This window comes from Protopterus annectens, chromosome 13.part0 (assembly GCF_019279795.1).
Source record: "Protopterus annectens isolate FY-2018-M chromosome 13.part0, PAN1.0, whole genome shotgun sequence".
Classification (NCBI taxonomy): Eukaryota; Metazoa; Chordata; order Ceratodontiformes; family Protopteridae; genus Protopterus; species Protopterus annectens.
In genome coordinates this window covers 166,727,335-166,745,633 of record NC_056747.1, presented here as the reverse complement: position 1 = coordinate 166,745,633, position 18,299 = coordinate 166,727,335, and the positions used below count along the sequence as shown (strand labels likewise).

General features: G+C 38.4%; 1 protein-coding gene across 1 annotated transcript in view; it reads right to left on the bottom strand.

The window, feature by feature from the left end:
* The window catches only part of HAUS8 (HAUS augmin like complex subunit 8), a 792,482-nt gene that overhangs the window by 53,227 nt on the left and 720,956 nt on the right, over positions 1 to 18,299 (bottom strand). Inside the window, exon 11 of the mRNA XM_044054770.1 lies at positions 17,496 to 17,634. Coding sequence (XP_043910705.1) covers positions 17,496 to 17,634 — 139 coding nt within the window. The remainder of the gene's footprint in view (positions 1 to 17,495; positions 17,635 to 18,299) is intronic.

Genomic DNA, 18,299 nt, shown 5'->3' with positions numbered 1-18,299 from the left:
AAACTACATTATTTTAGGTATGGATCTGTTGTACAAGATTTATAAGGAAAATGAAGATGATATTCCTCATTTTCAGTAATGCAAAATGGCAAAACTGTGGAAAAATTATTTATTCTGAGTTAAAAGAAGTGGAAATTATAAAGTGAGAAATGATCCCTCAACAAACAATCTTAAGCATAAATAAGAGGAGAAATTCTACAAGTTGTAAATTTTCCTTTTGTTAATCATCTAACTATTTACTGTCTTGAATTCACTGAAAATTTCAGTTTTGCATGTCAGAAAAGTTCTAACAAAGTATGTTATACTATTTCAAGTTCACAAATAAATTAGAAAAAAGACTATAAAGTATCAAACTTCGTGATTAAAGATGGACTATAAAGTATGTAACTTATTACATTTTAATTTTACATTGCTGATTCATTTTGACAATGGTAACATTTCCTAAAGAATACACAAACATTTTGCTTGGGTTATGCAATCATAGGAGATTACTAGGCTATCGACTCAGAAGTCATTTTAAGCCTAGACTTTTCAACCCAATGTAATACCACACAAGTGCTCATCAGTACCCAAGACTCCATTTAGTGTAAAGTGCACATGTACAGGAGGGTTGTGGGCACTATCCCCAGTAAGAATTTTCGGTGCCCCATCCACTTGTCCAGGTTTCTCTTGAACAGTGTCATAAAGGTGCAGTGTTTCACATGAATTGGTAGCCTGTTCCAAAGATGTGGTAGTCGCTGGGAGATAACTCTGTCTCTTAAGTTGTAGAACATATTTAAGTCCCTGGAACAGGTAGCCTTAGACCAATCTGATTTAAGGATATGAAGCAAGTTCATTACGTTTGTGTCTTGGATTGCTCTGTAGGCCAGGCATAAGTATTCCCTAAGAAGTTTATATGATACAGATTATAGTGACAGGAAATTTAGTCGGTCTGTGTAAGGCACATGCTGGAACCCCTTGATCAGGTTTGTTAGAAACCTCTGAGATCTCTCTAAATGCTGCAGGTGCTTGGTACAGTACATGCTGAATGGGGCGTTATACTCAATTATTGGCTAGATAATTGTTGAGTACAGGAGGGGTTATAACCTCTTTTGCTGTCGAGGCAATGCCTTTACTAATTAAGTACGCTATGCGGAAAGCTTTCCTTACTACAGTAGACAGATGCTGGTCGAAGTTAAGGTCACAGGTTGCGACATATGACTTGTGGCTGACCTATGCACATATGACCTCTGATTTATTATAAGGTTTGGTTACTGTGACTGTTAAACAGCTACATTAAAAACTCTGGCATTTTTTTTCCTTTCAATTTCTGACCACAGTGTTCCTTTAATGGATGAGTCCATCCTCCAATGTAATTAACTTTATCCCAACGTTTTCCTTCCATAATATCACCCAGATGTTCTTTAGGGTCCATAAAGTTTTCAGTATCTTTTTTTTTTTTATTATTTTCACTTGCCTGCCTTTGCCATATCATGAAAGTCCCACCATTTTCTTTAATCAAATCTTACACTGTGTTTCAGATAGGAATTTGTTTCAGCCTATATGACCTAAACTATGCAGCAATTACTGATTTATTTTTTACCGTTGGTCATCATCTTGAGATTTTTATTTCCCTGAGATAAATAAAGTGCTATAAACAGCTTAAGTGAAACTCTTTTCCAAAGTATTAGCTGTCAGTGAAATCTTAACATGAAGCACAGAAATGGGTTACATGGCAGCACATCATAAACAACCTAGTAAATACTCTGGACAGTGAAATGTTGCTTTCATTCAAATAACAACAAAATTAAGCACTGTGTCAGGAAACTACTACAGACAGCTGTCACTTGACTTATTATCTCTTTGAAGTGACCACTTTTAGCTGATGATGCAGCAAATCTGATACGTTTCACATCTAGCAAGTGTATGGGGCAGGCAGAGTTTGCTGTTTTTAAGCCAACTCTGAACTTTTAAAAGTCCTACGTTTTCATATTTTTTAGAAAAGGACATATAAATGAACATAAAATGTTTTAAGTAGCTTACAATAAGCAAAGATCAAAGTAATTCAGTTGAAAAGACAATGACCCAACTTTCATGAGACAATCTAAAAGCCTTTGACTCTCAACACCACTATCACTGGAATTAAATGGAAGGAGAAAAAATATCAAAGTTAATTAATTAACTAGTATAATGTCAGAGTTGTGAGAGTGGGTCCTTCCTCTGTAACTTGTAAGACTAAGGTAGCAAGCATTAAAAAAGCTCAACAATCTAAATTTTCCCTGGTTAAGAACAACTCTATCATACAACACAGTGTAATGCTCTCCCTCTCCAAATCTGAGGCTAATCAAGCTAAATGGAAAAGGATATAAAACACACACAACCTTCATGGCCAAAGCAGGTGGCATCATTATCAAAGATGGCCCCACTCTTACAGATCTACTGTTACAAAATAAGGACATAGTTTTCAAGTCTGATAAGACTGGGTCTACCTTCAGGAACTCGTAGGAGAAAGTTTTAAGCAATTCCTATTAAATGGACCCCTGTGAAAACATAACATTGATAATGGCAGCCTCAAAAGCATATCGGGACATGAGGGCCAGTTCATAATGTTTTGAAGATGAATACAATTTTTTGAAGAATGACTATCCTGTTATCAGTGGGGTTTTTGGCATACCCAAGATACATAAAGGGCTAAACAATCTGCAGTTTCGACCAATAGTAGATGGAAAAAGGAGCAAAACTTGCTTCATTAGTCAATTCTTAGACCATCATTTTAAAATGGGTACGACCAAATTTCCCTACATTACTAAAGATTCGTGGAACTTCTTGGGGAGGATGAATGAATTTAGTATGAAAGATGGTTATATTTTTGTCACAGTGGATGTTTGTAATTTATTTACATCCATTCCACACGACATTGGTTTGATATGGCTTGAAGAACAACTTTTTGAAACTAAGGTGTATGACCAAAGTAGGATCAACACATTGATTAATTTAATGGACATCGTATTGCATAACAATTTTTTGTTCTTTGAGGGCAATTATTACCAACAAATAGATGGTGTGGCCATGGGGGCAGCCTGTGCCCCCATGTATGCCAACATTATAATGACCTATTGGGAGTACAATTATGTATTCAAGAGTGAATTTTATGAGCACATTAGAATGTATTCTAGGTACCTGGACGATATATTTATCGTCTGGGATGAAGATCAAGGGGCATTAAATTCCTTTCTTGAAAACAATAACAATACTGTGCGTTTCTTGAAATTCACACATAATATCAGTTATGAGGTTATTACTTATTTGGATGTTCAACTAACATTTAATAGAGTGAGTGGTGTTTTAAAATCAAACATTTATAGGAAACCCACTTTTACAAATTCCTACCTTCATTATGACAGCTGGCACCCTGACCATCAGAAAAAGGCTGTTGTTAAGGGGCAGATGGTCAGGGCGGCTAGGATGATAAGTGATGAGGGGGATTTTGTTAAGGAATTGGAATATATGGTATCCATGTTCTCTAACAGGGGATATCCTAAACAGCTATGTGAGAAAGTTTTATATGAAGTCAAGTGTAAAAGGCATACAGGTGTTTATCAAGCCATATTATGTCACGGCTATTCAAGTGATAGAACCAACATGAACAAACCAGATTTCAATCAGTTACCTTTGTATATATCTGTCTTTGATGATTCCTTTGAAGTTATTAGGAATATTATTAGTTGGAATTGGGGGATTTTGGTTAATGACAACTCTATGGGACATCTATTTCAGGGGCAGCTAAAATTTGTATATAAGAAAGATTAGTCTTTTAAGGAATTTTTTGAAAAAGAAACGAACTTTGATAGGGAACAATCTAACAGGCCGGTTGGTAATTTCAAATGTGGAAGATGTACAGTCTGTGCATACATACGATGTACGGGTGATCGACTTGTTATCAATTCCCATTGTATTAAAATCCTAGGCCACTTCAACTGTTATAAGTCCAATGTCATATATGTTGCATCATGTCAAGACTGCCAAGCGTTTTATATTGGCAAAACCAGCAGACGATTTAGAGATAGAATTAGAGAGCATCTGCTGGATATGCAACACATGAAAACCACTAATGCCCTTGCTAGACATATACAGTTGAATATTAATCGCACTTTTAAATTCTGTATTATCCAACATATGAAGCATGATGCACGGGGTAGGGTTACCAAGTACGATCTGGATGTTAATGAATTGAAGTGGCAGATACTTTTGGACGCATACAACCGGCCTGGGTTGAATGAATTTTGTAGCATTAAACCCATTTTAAGAATTAATAGTATTAAGGGTAGAATGTGATTTACTATTTATTTATTTATTTATTCATTAACACATTCATCATTAATATCATTACACATGTTATTGGTATTTTTTATTTACCAATATTCTAATAATAACAATTTTTTGTTTATGAATTTTGTGAAGAATTATTAATTAATTATTTGTCAAATTCATATAACCCTTCATTACCATATATACAAATAAATATTTATTTATATATTTACATTTATATTTATAAATATAAATATTTATGCATTTTTATACTTTATACATCATACATCAAGCAACAATACACATGTTTAACAACGTGTGTTATTATGTTTTGCAATCATTACTTAGCTTGTTCAATTTATTGTTCGTGTAATGGTGTGGTTGTTTTGGTTATTCATATATACACACATATCAATTCAACTATTTATTTGTGTTCAATTCATATTTGTTTTATTTTATTCATTCATTTTATTTGTCAAGTATGTTTATCATAAATTTATTTTACTTATTTGTGTAATTTATTAGTTCTACATTTATGCATATATTTACTAGTGGGTAGGATTTTGATTAATTGTATCAATCAGTCATTATTCATTTAATTGGGGTGTGATCTGTGTATTTAAATTGTTAACCTTAGCACAAAGTGTATTCTGATGAAGTTCGTCATATCGGACGAAACCTAGGTTAACTCGTGTTTTTCACAATAAACTTGTCCATTATTGCTGTGGTGTTCGTGTTTCTACTATTTAGCACAGCGTGGATTATTGAATTGTGAGTGAATTTGCTGTGGAATATCGTTCCAGTTGGTTGGAGCTCCTGGTCTATTTGGTTGCCGTTTTTATTGTTCACTTGGTTTATCCTCCAAAAGGGTCTCACAGAGACGGATGCTTGGTGCCAGAGCCACGGCCTCAAGCTAAATGCTAAAAAGTGCATAGTCATCCCCTTTGGGAAAAACAAGGTGCCCACAAATTACCACATAGGTGGTAATCCATTAAGTACGGAAGAAGTAATTAGAGATTTGGGGACCAACGTAGATAGTAATCTCTCCTTTGATAATCACATTGCCAAAGTGGTTAGAAAGACCTTCTATATAGCCCACATTATCATGAAAGGGTTCGCATCTAGATCAAGAGAGGTCATTGTGCCCCTCTACTCATCACTCATCAGGCCCATAATTGAATACAATGCCCCTTTTGGGATGTACCTTACCCAACACCTGCAGCAACTGGAGAGACCCCAAAAGTACCACACCAAGAGGATCATGGGCTACAAACAGATGTCCTACGCAGCTCGACTAAAGAAACTCCAGCTCTACTCAGTTGCTTACCACCTACTCAGAGGCGATCTATACCTGACGTACAAAGCCATGTCAAACCCAGAATTAATGGACATGCTCCACCTCAAAAAATCCAAGTCCCTTAGAGCTACATGCTCCAGGGACCTAAACCTCAGCACAAAAATAAATAGGACATGCTGGAGAGACAGATTCATTTCCCAGAGGCTCCCCTCACTCTGGAATAGAATCCCAATTCATGTTAGACATAGCCCCTCACTGACCCTCTTCAAGCAAAATTTGGACGCGTGGATGGGAAATCGCAAATTCACCCCTGGGATCTCTCCTGTGTCCCTGCTAGACAGAGGCACAATAAACAAATCTTAAAAGGGTACCTTCTGTGACCTACTTTACAGAGACACAGTAGGCTAATCTAATAGGGAGGCGGAAGCCAAATACACTCTGGCTAGGCTTATAAATGCCCTAGGGCAGATAGCCTAGTATCTACCTATGAACCTATGAGATAATGTGGTTCAATTGGAATAAGAATGGTGTTTACAAATCTTCCTTGTAAGAAATTTCAAGTCTACAGTACCAGCCTGCTGATAACATATTCAGTTTTACAAGAATGAAGTACAAGTCACATAGAGGTACTAGATCTTGTAGCAGAGGTCTTGACATAAAGGTTTTCTTAAGGAAGGCTCTGCATACTTTCAGTGAAGCTGAGAAATCAAAACTGTATCCTAGATGATAGAGAAGGAAGACAAATGGAATTTAATGGAAGAATAGCAATCTAGTCTCAAACATATCTAAGATATTCTGGGACTGTAGGAATAAGAGCAGAAAAGAGATGTAGGCCCTTGGAGTTAGTCCACACTTGGAAACAGGTCAAGTTTTTCCCTTTTAAGATTTCCTCATGCTGGGCATTTGGATGAAGACAGTACCCGAAAAAAAAAAGACTACCAGAAAAAAACAAAGACTGAAGGGTTACTGACAAATGCCGAAAGTGGAGAAGCCAAGTGGCATACGGTAGGAAGCACATTTAGGTGAGACTTGGCTGATGACTAGATCAGCATTCTCATAGTAGGTAGGAGAATGAGCTTCTACAGGCAGTGAGGCAAAAGAGGGAACCAGATCTGCCAGGGCCAGTAAGGAGCTTTGGCTCTGTGCAGTTTTGCTTTCTGGAAGAATCTTGATATCATAGGAAAACGTAGAAAAAACACAGTCTAGTTGTCTACTTGTGCACTACAATGTAGCTTGGGGATACCCCTGGAAATAGCGCAAGGGGGAAGAAATCCTTGCACTTAGTTTTGGCTGTAGAGTCAAATAATTCGCAGCAGGTACGCCCATTTTCAGAAGGTCTTTCTTGTCATGAGGTCCAGGGGGATCACTTATGCGGTAGCGGCAGACATCTGCTCAGCTTTCCCACCAAGGAAAAATACTCCTCAGAGACATGGATGGCAGTAAGAAAACAGTTGTTGGACATCTCCTATTCCCAAACGCTAATAGCGTACTGATATTAAGGGGCATGTTCAGACTCTCCCTTGATTGGTGATGCACCAAGCAACTGTCATGTTGCCTGTCTGTATGTGGAAATCTCCCACTGGGAGGGAGTTTCTGAATGCCTGGAAGGTCAGTAGGACTGCTCTCAATTTCAGTATATTGATGTGAAAGGAACATTCTAATGAAGTCCAGTCACCCAAACTGTCCACCTATTAAAAAGGCCCCTTCCCCAGGCCTAATTTCATACTTGGTGGCTGCTGTTACAGACAGTGGAGGACATAGAAGAGACTGTCATAAGAAATATTGTTTCATCCATCACCACAATACTAAATCATGGCTGCAGCCTAAGAAATGTCAATTTGATCATCCAAAGGATGTGTTCTGAGACAATTAGTCCCAATACACTTGTATGAAACCTCTCACGAGGGATCATGGGTGTGGCTGCCAGCACAAGACCTAGCAACCCGAGACAAAAGTAAGCTGTGGTTATGAATGACATAAGAAGAGCTAATGGTTTTGCATGAACAGCTTAAATTCTGTCCATTTGGAGTCTTGCTCTGCATAACTTTGTACTAAAACATCAGCCTATAATTTTGAATAACTATGAAGGTTGCATCTGAGATTTTTCCCAGGGGATGGAATAAGTTTATCAGAGACTCTCTCAACTGATAAAGAGTTTTACAGAAGGACAGATAGGTGCCTGTTGTCCAGATATGGGATCATTTAATTTCCTGTAGCTACAAGTGCCCAGCAAGGACAGACATCGATTTGATGAACACCCTGGGGGAAGAGACTGAGGCTAAAGGGAAGAGTCCAGAACAGTAATTGCTCACTCTGAAGTATGATGGTGCACAGAATTCCTTCATGATTTTGTGTGGTGGACAGGTATCCAGGATGTCCAGTAATCACACTACTTCCGTTAACAGCAATGATGAGTGCTGGCTTGGAATTAACAATAGCATCAGTGCTTGGACTGATCCTGATGTAAGGTCAATAAGATTGCAGCCATCGACGCCAAAGACTCCAACACTGGCACTGAAGCCTCAAAGTTGAGAACTGACCCAGGAGTTATCACTGAGGGCAAACGTGTTGACATCGGAAAATCCTTAGCAAAATCAGAACCAAGAATTGTCAATGCTGAACTGGGTGATGATGTCTCAGCAGCTAACGCAGGTTGCAGCACTGGCACTGATTCTCTTCTGCTTGATACTAGCGCCTTTGGGTTTGCTGCAATCCTGAATATTAGAGTGTAAATTATGGTGGTTGAATAGTTGCTATTGAAAGTCTGGAAGGAGAAAAGAGGTCAGATCATTTCTGTTAAGCTTAATAGAAAGCCTTGTCAAACTTGCCGTAAGCAAAATCAAACACAACAGGTTTGGGGCATTGCCTCTCTATCGAAGGTCTCTGTGTTGAGGATTCTAATATTATGGGAACCTCTTAGTTATTTTCTGTACCATTTGCAACTGAAAACGTAGGAGAAATGGTCTGTATGGATATAGGGCCCACATATTTTTCCAAGACTTTTACAGAGATACAAACGTTTCCATTATTTTAATGGAAACCCACTTAAAAACAGGCTCTGTACTTTTCGATGCTAACTCAGATACAGGATAGGAGATGTACTAAACTTGTGGTTTGCTGTTCTGTTTAACAGATTTAGCAAAAGACTCTTCTGATGTCTTCAAGTCACTGGGGGTGGGTTGATTTTAAGGCAAGGGAAATACTGAGTTTGACAGAACCTTTCTGGTCAGAAATGTGAGCTGACAAAGATTTTTTTATAAAAGTTATCCTTCCTGTTATGGAGAGTGGAAATGAGAACCCTGCCCAAATTTAACACTTAAGAGGAAATAGGGTAATCTTCCCAAACAAATGACAGTGACTCTGTCTGCCCTCTGGAGGGATTTCTCTTTCCACAGGAGCAATTATGGAGCCCATACTCTGTGGTTAAACAAGAGCAGTTATCCAAATAAATTAATAAACAGAAAAAGGTTCAATCATTTCAAAGATTTACAGATGTTCCTCTGATGGAAGGGCAGGGAAAGGGAAAATGCTTTAAGTATCCAAACAGCTGCACAATTAGAAGCAAGATTATAACACTAACAATGCTAATACCAGATGAAGAAGAGCTAAAAGGCCATAACCAGCCTTTTGAGGTCAACAACGAACCTGCTTAATGAATGGTAACAGTATTAATGCAGACCTGTCTCCAATACCATAAGCGATCGCTTCTGACAGAAGAATTCTAAGAATTGTGAAAACTGATTAACAAAAACAGTAAAAGATGCGATACTATATCAATAGAAATTAATATAATGCAAAAATAAATAAATAAATAAAACTATTGTTTTAAACTTGATATTTAGACCATAGGCATGATCATCTAAGCTCTTTGAAGTAGTATGGGGAAGGAGAGCAGCAAGGTGCATTAGACATATAAGAAGTTAGTATTTTTCCAAACACTCTTGAAAGAAATGCTTCAGTGTAAAAGTTCTGATACGTATATCAAAGCAGCTAATTTCAGCAGCTGATGTTGACTGATACCAGGGTGTAAAGACAAACTAATTGCGACTTTGGGGAGGGTACATGAGGACTGTTACATGCATACATACGCAAACCAAATTAAGATATACAAGTGCTTGCAGGCTGGGATTGTGAATAATGCAATTCAAAGACTGAGCACTGGATAAGTGCAGTCATTTTTACTCAGACACTGGCAACTCTGGTAAAAATGATCAGACATGGGATGCTATGAGCAGAGTCTGCATGCTTGGGAGGGGGAGGAAAGTCCCCTTTTACAAGAACCAGGCACAGAAAAGTTGTTTTTGATTGACCCGGTTCAGACAGCAAGAATTAGAAGTGTGTTATTTTTAATTCCGGCAAAAGAATACTATTAACTTATTCTAAACAGACAGATCCACTGACTGTGAGGCACCAACTTCCTCCTCTCTGTGTGAGTGTTCTGACAAAGGGTTGCATCTCTCTCTCTCATGCGGTTTTCCCAGCGCTCAAGCCATTATTTGAAGTTGGGTAGTCTGGGTCACATTCAGGGCTTTATCTCTGTGCCACAGATCTGGAGCCTCATGAAGACGGTATTAATAGGATGTGACCGGAGAAATGAATGAATGTAGCATGGTAAATTATATGAACACTGAAGTTCTTGTGCAGCTTATCACTCAAAAGGCTCAGTAGGAACCCGGGAAAGTTATTTTTGAAGCTGTGCAGATGTCAGGCTCACAAGTGTGTTATTTTCTATTCCAGCTACAGAATATAAGTACCTTATACTATGCTAAATGTACTTAATTTCTCCTTTTGCTCACAGTACTAGTATGATGCAATTTAACAAGACAAATTAATTACATGGGACAAATTAACAATTTCAGTGCAGTTTGGTTATGCATGCATTAGAATGCCATAACAGTAATATCAACAATTTTAATTTTGTAGTTTTTGGCTAGAATAAGTTTATGATGTAATGTATGCATTATATAATTGGAAGCAAAGATAATAATTAAATATAGAACTACTCTGCCAGAAGGAATGAATAATGAAATGGACGTTTTTCAATGTACATGTGGTAACATTTCTTTTTAGTGATGGCTAATTGATTTATTGCCTGATATTACCATTTGGGTGTTGGAACTGTGTACTGTAGATGATTCCACTACAAGGCATGAAGCCAACGTACTCAGGAGAACAGCAAACTCTATCCTTTTGAAGTCATTGGCTTGTTTTTTTTATTTTTACATTTAGTTTGGTAGTGTTCTGTTGGTAGGGTGTACAACAACATAAACAAACACTATAGTTTGTCTTCCAACACCCTGTGAAACAAAAGGCTCAGTGGAAACCAACCCATTCATTTCTTAAAGAAAAAAAGACTGAACAAGAAAAAACGTAACAATCGGACATTCTGTTCCAATACAGGCAGCTTCCTAACAAAAACAAAGCCCTCATATATGCACTTAATAAAAACTGTAAAAGAGGAAAACTGCTTTTTAAGCTAATGATACAATCTGGAAATGAAAAAAAAATACATTTGTTAAAAGGTTACTATATCTGCAGATGTTTTAAGTGTGGTTACTACTGCAGTCATCACCTTAGGGAACGCTGCAGCAGGCTGAGATCAATCATCCTACCTCTGGTCAGAGTTTCACAGCTGAGCACCCTTTCTCCACAGCTGGGTCGACGTCAATTTCTCCACAGATGTCTTCACATACATCGTATAAAGGTGACATCTGCTTGTGCTGTCTTCTGTTCTTTCTTGACTCTCCATATGGTAAAGCAGGTTATCCCAGTATCACCAAGTGTCAAGGGCTCATACAACCAAAACCAGGAAGGCCTGGCTTTGGACCAAGACTCCCATCCTTCCTAAGGAACATAGCAACAATAAGAAGACCCTGTACTTATGAAATATAAAGACTGCTTCTTTGTGCATCAGGTTTTGGAGTTCAGGCAGCCTCCTGGTGACATAGCTGTTACACAAAATACTGTTTTCCAGGACAGGGTGGTAGAGTCAATTCTTCCACCATAAAGTTTAGGTCCCAAGCAGGTAGCATAGTCCACCTGGATGGAGATCTAAGATGTATGATGCCCTTTAAATAATGTCAGATGTGTTGTTTGGATACCAGGAATGGGGGGTCTAAAGGTAAGCAGGTGGATGTGGCTGAAAGGTGCACTTTCACTGAAGGGTATGCTAAATCAGTAGACACAAGTTCAGAGAGAGATTGAAGAATCACAGCTATAACCAGTTATGGGTCTTCTTTGCCAGCAGAAACCTCTTCCAATTCACTACACAGTGACTTCTTAGTACTTAGTTTCATAACTTTCCTCATGATTTATTGCACATCCTTGGGATAAAGGTGACTAAAGGATATTAGTCATATCCTCCAAGCTGCTAAGTTCAACCTGGACAGGTTGGGGTTTATCAGGGATCCTCTGTACTATGTCAGAATGTTCGAACACTGTGGCAAACTGTACTTAGTCTCTTATGCCATTTGGAGAAGATGAGGGAAAACAATGCTGCCTGGGCCAGAAGGAAACAGTCAATGTAATTTATGACCTGTCTTTCTTGAATTTCTGAATGACACTGGTGAGCAAGGGAAAAGCATACAGAGACAGACCTCTCCAATCCAGAAAGAAGGCAACCACTGCCTAAACATTTTTATGATGTGCAATAGAGCAGCATATCCCATCTTCTGTTGTATGGAGAAGCAAATAGGTCTACTTCTGGGACACCCTACCTGCTGGCAATCTCTAAAAAGGCACCTTTCTGTATCATCCTTTCATATGGGCCTGCATAGGTCTTTTTCAACTGGTCAGCTTATGAGCTCTTCCAAAAGGGGAATGTAGGTCACTCACAGAAAAAAGAATGAATAACACAGCTTGCAACCAGACCTTCACAGTTATCAAGCAAAGGTGACAGGACTGGGTCATCCGCTCTTCCCTCTGTTTATGTACTACATCACTGTTGTGATTTTGATTATCACCTTATATTGTCCTGACACCAATAAAGACTTGAGTGCTTTTCCACATAAATAACAGCAAGTATCTCCTTCAGGTATATGTGCAATGTATTGTCTTGCAGAGTCCATCTGTCCTACACCTTAGTGTGCGCTGCCAGGTCTGATGTGAAACATCTGTTGTCAGGGTTTGAGTGGTGATTGGTGGCTTGAAGGGCATCATTTTATTCTTTCTGATCTATGTTTTCCACCACCTTTGTCCCCTCTTGACACAAGGCAATACAGGTATCATCATTTCTGGTGGGTCCATCGTCTGGTTCCAGCAGTTTTTCATGAATCAATGCAGCTTCCTCATATGTAGCCCAGCTTGGGGAACCATCAGAATGGTGAAGGATATATGGCGCAGTACATTCAATATATGTTTTGCAGTCCATTTGGTCTTTTCTGTCATGCTGTGCAGCAGTGTTGTCAGACACTGGATGTTTTCCATGGGGAGGAAAATCCTATACAGGCTGGTATCCAGAAGGACCAGAGGGAGAGTGTTCTCTGAGAAGGACACATATTTGATTTTTGCATGTCCAGGATGAATCACAGCCTGATAAGGCATTGAAATGTTTACTCTATGGTCATCTGCATATCCTCTAAAGTTTGGTGATCGATCAGACTGTTGTTCAGATATGGATAATTATGTATGCCCTTGGTATTGCAGTGAACTATAACTAGTAGCAAGCCTTTTGTAAATACCATGGCTGCAGTGGCTAAACCAACAGGCAAGAAGGACAACTGATAATTGGAACTTCTTACCACAAATCTGAGCAACTAATGAGGTCCAATGCTGAGAGCTCAGAGAAGAGTAAGCATCTTGAATTTTGCTATGTTTAGGAACTTGAGTAGCAACAACAAGGTAAGAGAACCTACAAATGAAGTCAGCCAAATCAAGGAAGCGAATGGCTATGTTAAGTTATGCTGACAGGTTAAATAAACTACATTTTTTCAATAAAATACACCTTGAGAGAGGGACTTAAAGTTTACAAACACTGAATTTATATCTGTTGGAATGTCTTGCAATAGAACTGACAAAGATTAATAAAAACTTTCTCAAAGAGTAAGAACTCTACCAGGTTAACAGAAAGGGTTGTTAAGTGCTGGAATAAATTACCATCACTAATTAAAATTAATCTTTAGAGGCATTTAGGAAAAATCTTTGTATATCCATTTCGATAAGGGATGTTATTAGTAATGACAAGCCATTTTGGCCTTTGACCTGTGCTTGCTGCTTATTGTATTTTATTTAGTGGTCCAAAATGGGTCTCCAGAAGCCATCTTTTTGGAGCTAGGAAAAAAAAACTTGAGTAAAACCCTTTTCTTCTTTCCCAGGGGGTACATTTGCTTATGGTACTCTGAACCAGCATCTGCATTACAACTGGTCCTGCTAACATGTTCTTCGTCCTTTGGGATGGAACAGACAAAGTAATTACTTATTTAAATTTATTAACCAGAGTAAAGCACTTATCCAAATTGACTAATTTCAGCCTCTGCCTAGTAGTAAGGAGAAAAAACACTGTACAGAACATGACCAGCATAGTTAAAAACAAAACAAAACAATGAATTGTACACCAAGGACACTTCTCTTGTTTGTATTATGAGAAACCATAGAATGTAGGCCCTGAGAACTATATTCAAGGCCTCTGGTTAATCTGTACCATCTTTAGGAACAAAAGACAAGACAAACTCTTAATATGAGTTCTCAGGAATGTGGAACTGAACCAAAGCAATGGTTGGAGTGGAGATTTTAGGGAAAAGGGAGGGGATGAGACAAGTCAAGTCACACCTGCTTTCACATTCTCTCTTGATTGGCCTTCTTTCCTTTGGCGTGCTTACCTTGCCCTTGCCCTGCATCCAAAGACTTTGTTTAGATGATGAATTCCAGTAGAGCTTCGGAAGGGGAGGATGGAACATGCAAACAGATTCCATGCTCTTCCCCTTATCTTTGAATTTTTTGAGCATAATGTATGCTTGGTGTCCAAAAAATATCTCTTTGTGTAGTTGAGCATTCAAGGAGCTGTTCTCATCCTCAGAGAGAGACAGACTCCTCAGCCAGGACTATCTACTTAACACACAACCAGAAGCTGCAGCCCTGGATACTACATCAACAGCATCATACCCATATTTCAAGGCATGTTTCCCCAACTATTGAGAGGTTTGCACCTGGTACAGGGCAATCTTTTAGGTAGCTTCATGCGAAACTCTTCCACAAGGTTCCATCAGCTGCTTAAGGACATGCCTCTGAAATTTTAAGATGTGGGTCTAGCAGATGAGTGCCCTAAAGGCCAGGGTGGCTGAAGCCTAGACCTTCTTCCCATATCTACAGTAGCAAGAGGAAGACATTTGGCACAGTTCTTTAGTTCAAGTGCAGTTTATTTTTTGTGACACATTCAAAAGAGTTAATTTTAAAAATGAAAATTAAAAATACATATTTCTTTTTATGCTATGTCTGGAAACAGTTTTAATCCATTTAACGTCTCTCAAAATAATATAGCTATCTTTTTAGTGATAATTATAGTTTTAGTCCATTTAAGGCCTTTCAAAAGAACACAGCAATTTCTTCTAGTTCACAGCCTTTAATTTCCAGCTCAGGTCTGATGTGTGATATTCAGATTCATTCACAAGTAAATCTCTGGCTCTACTTGAGTACACAATTAGGCACAACTAGGATCCTGATACTACTTTGAATTAATCCACAGGCAGGCTCCTTTGCCCCTTGCAGGGAAGTTCCTTGTATTCCACAGTTTCTTCTGAACAGTCTTCACTCTTGGTTACAAAAACCCCTCTATAAGAGGCCAACATCTCTAACATTACACATTTTCAGCCCTTCCTTTAGGTACAACTTGTCAGGTGTTTCACTTTACCTATGCTGATACTACATGTTTTAGTAATGTATTTCACTCATTATATGCTCATAGGCAAGTACTAGGCTGTCATGTAAACCATTCTCAGCCTAGCCAACTTCACTTTCAAAAGTGAGAATCAGACCCTGTACCGTGTGACCGTGAGACAAACATCTTAATCATTACACCAATCTCGCAACATAAATAAATATTAGGCTATCCGTCGCATGACTAGTGCAAACCTAGACAATAACCAGAGATCAGAATCAAACTCTGTACCTTGTATTTTTAAGGTAAAGACCATAACCATTTTAACAGTTCCTCCCTTCTAACCAACCCTTCCCCAACTAACAGGTTATATATATGCAACTATCAGGTTTTTATCATAATGTACACAACAATATAACACAACCAAATTCATCCTTCATTAGAGAAAGTGTTGGGCCATGGTGTCAGCTTACTTTGTCCAGCAGATTCTAGCCAGACTGTAGCTGTGCCTACAATGTTTTTTTTTTTTTATATATATATAAAACATTTCTAAGGGTCCTAGCTCCTACAAAATCAGACCAGTTCTTAATGGTGAGGTGTTGGGAGTCTGGTTCCAGAAGACAGTGGAGCATAAGATAAGTAGGAAAACTTCCAGGACTGGACGAAAAGCTACTGGTTTAGGAAGTTCTAATCCCAGATGTTCTACAACCCTCTTTTACAAAGCAGAGGTCCTGCCCTGCCATTTCAAATACTCATCCTCTAGGCCATTTGAAATGCTCTCTTGGGAGACAGACATTATCTCTAAATAACAGGCCTCCAGGAGGTGAGTCAGAAGCCAGGTGAGCATTACTGTCTGTGTTAGAGCAAAGTGGAGAGGACATCTGTAATCTATAGCCAAACTCTTTCTCCTCTTCCTCTGAATCAATTTCAGAATCTCTCGAAGGGAAGATGTGTTTAAGTTTCTTGGGTGGTTGGATTCCTAACGTACAAAGCTGTACAGAGTGTCTAAAACCTTGAAGAAACAAAGGAAGCCCTACCACAGCTGAGCCCAGTCTTGACAGGAAACACGATGAGAAGCAGGGACAGATGGCCCACTCAGTGGCAGTCTGGGTGTAGCAAAGGCCTGCATCTCAAAAGGGGCTTTTCATTTAGTTGTGTGTGCCGTGCTTTTAGAAGTCCAAAGGAACATGTCCCTGGGTTGAAGCTTCTTATTATGGAAGATATCCTCCTCAAGAAAAAAAATACATGTAGCATAAATTTTTAATCCGGAATCAAAGACTTACTGTCATCTGCTGGAGGATGCATTTGAGCTCTTTAAGTCTGGCGGGGCATGCTGAGCTGACAATATTGCTGCCTCCAATGGTGCACTGCCAGGAGTCTCAGCTATATCAGATATCAGGAGAGGGAGCTCATTGACCATCTCTGCAGGGCAGGTATCCTAATCTTTCTACGTCACCTGCTCTAACTCTAGGTAGTACAAACATTTATCATGAAAGCCTTTATAGTTAATCCACCTCCGACAAGCACATTTACTGCATCTGGAAGTATTGCTCATGGGTTACACCTCCATGTAGGTTGTAAGATATGTAGACATCTATACGATGTTATACAACATTGGTAAGAATTTGACAAACATGGAAGGGTCCCGAATGGGGTACGTTGGGTGTTCACTCTGAGGCCTAAACTGACTGACTAATAGATGTTCTGTTCTAGTGCAGGAAGATACATTCAGCAACATGGCAAGAAAGGCCTGCAGATGGTGAAGGTAACCATCATGTGTTAGGATTTCTACAGTAAAGGTGATATCAGCCAAGCTTATAGGGAAAACTGCTTAGCTGTTAAAGCCTTGTTGGATATCTGGCCTTATCTTGCAAGAGTTCCCTAAAGTGATGACTGTAACAGTGACCCACACAAAGAATATATGCACAGCTGAAAAGCACAACACTGAGAGATGAGCATCATCTTAGTTCAAATGAAAAACAGTAAGGACGGCCTACATAGAATAATGAACGGGCATTAGTTATGTAGGATTAGCACGAGAATAAACCTCATCTGGTAATCTTCAGAAATACTAAATTATCATGATAATAAACAGAATACCTTTTAAGTTCTACATCCATTTCCAAGATAACCTCTTGAAGCTTCTTCATTAAATTGGAAACTTCTGCATTTTCTGACTGTTTGGTGGTAACTTTATCTAAGAAGATTTTTGATCCCAGAAGATGGTGCTGAATCTCATCTAGAAGTAAATATAATTAGTTGTAGATTTAATTTCAACATCACAGAGTCTGACCAATTACTAAATTTAAAGAAGGAACAATCAGAATTCCAAAAACACCAAAAAAGGTGATAAAGAACATTTGCTCATGCAGTCCTCTTTCCTTTTACGATAATAAGACACTGTTCCTACGTTCGCTTACCATGTCATGAAGAGACTTCATTTAACAGGTTTTTAAAATTCCAGCCTTCTAATCATATGTTAGCAATGCACTGATTCTACTAATTGGACAACTACAGTTACTATCAAATCTAATTTTGCATTACATATTGTGCAAGCTGCATGCATATTATGATAGTGCAGAATTAGACAAATTTTTTAGCATGTTTGTTTAATTATATTTCAAACTGCAACATAAGTTCATATTCGTAAAGAGAAAAGGACGAACTATAACAATTGTTTCTATTACTGCCATGCAACACACAAGTTTTCCTTTTAACAATTTTTAATCATGCCATTATATAAAATGCTCAGTTACTGCTTTCCCTTAAACTTCACTCCTTATCCTGAATATTACTGTACGTGTACTGTTCCCACAAAATCAGTTTATTTCCATGCAATTTGCTCTCTCTTTTTTCTAAAGATCTCTCCTCCATTTCATTTATCTTCTTTACAATATTCAGTTC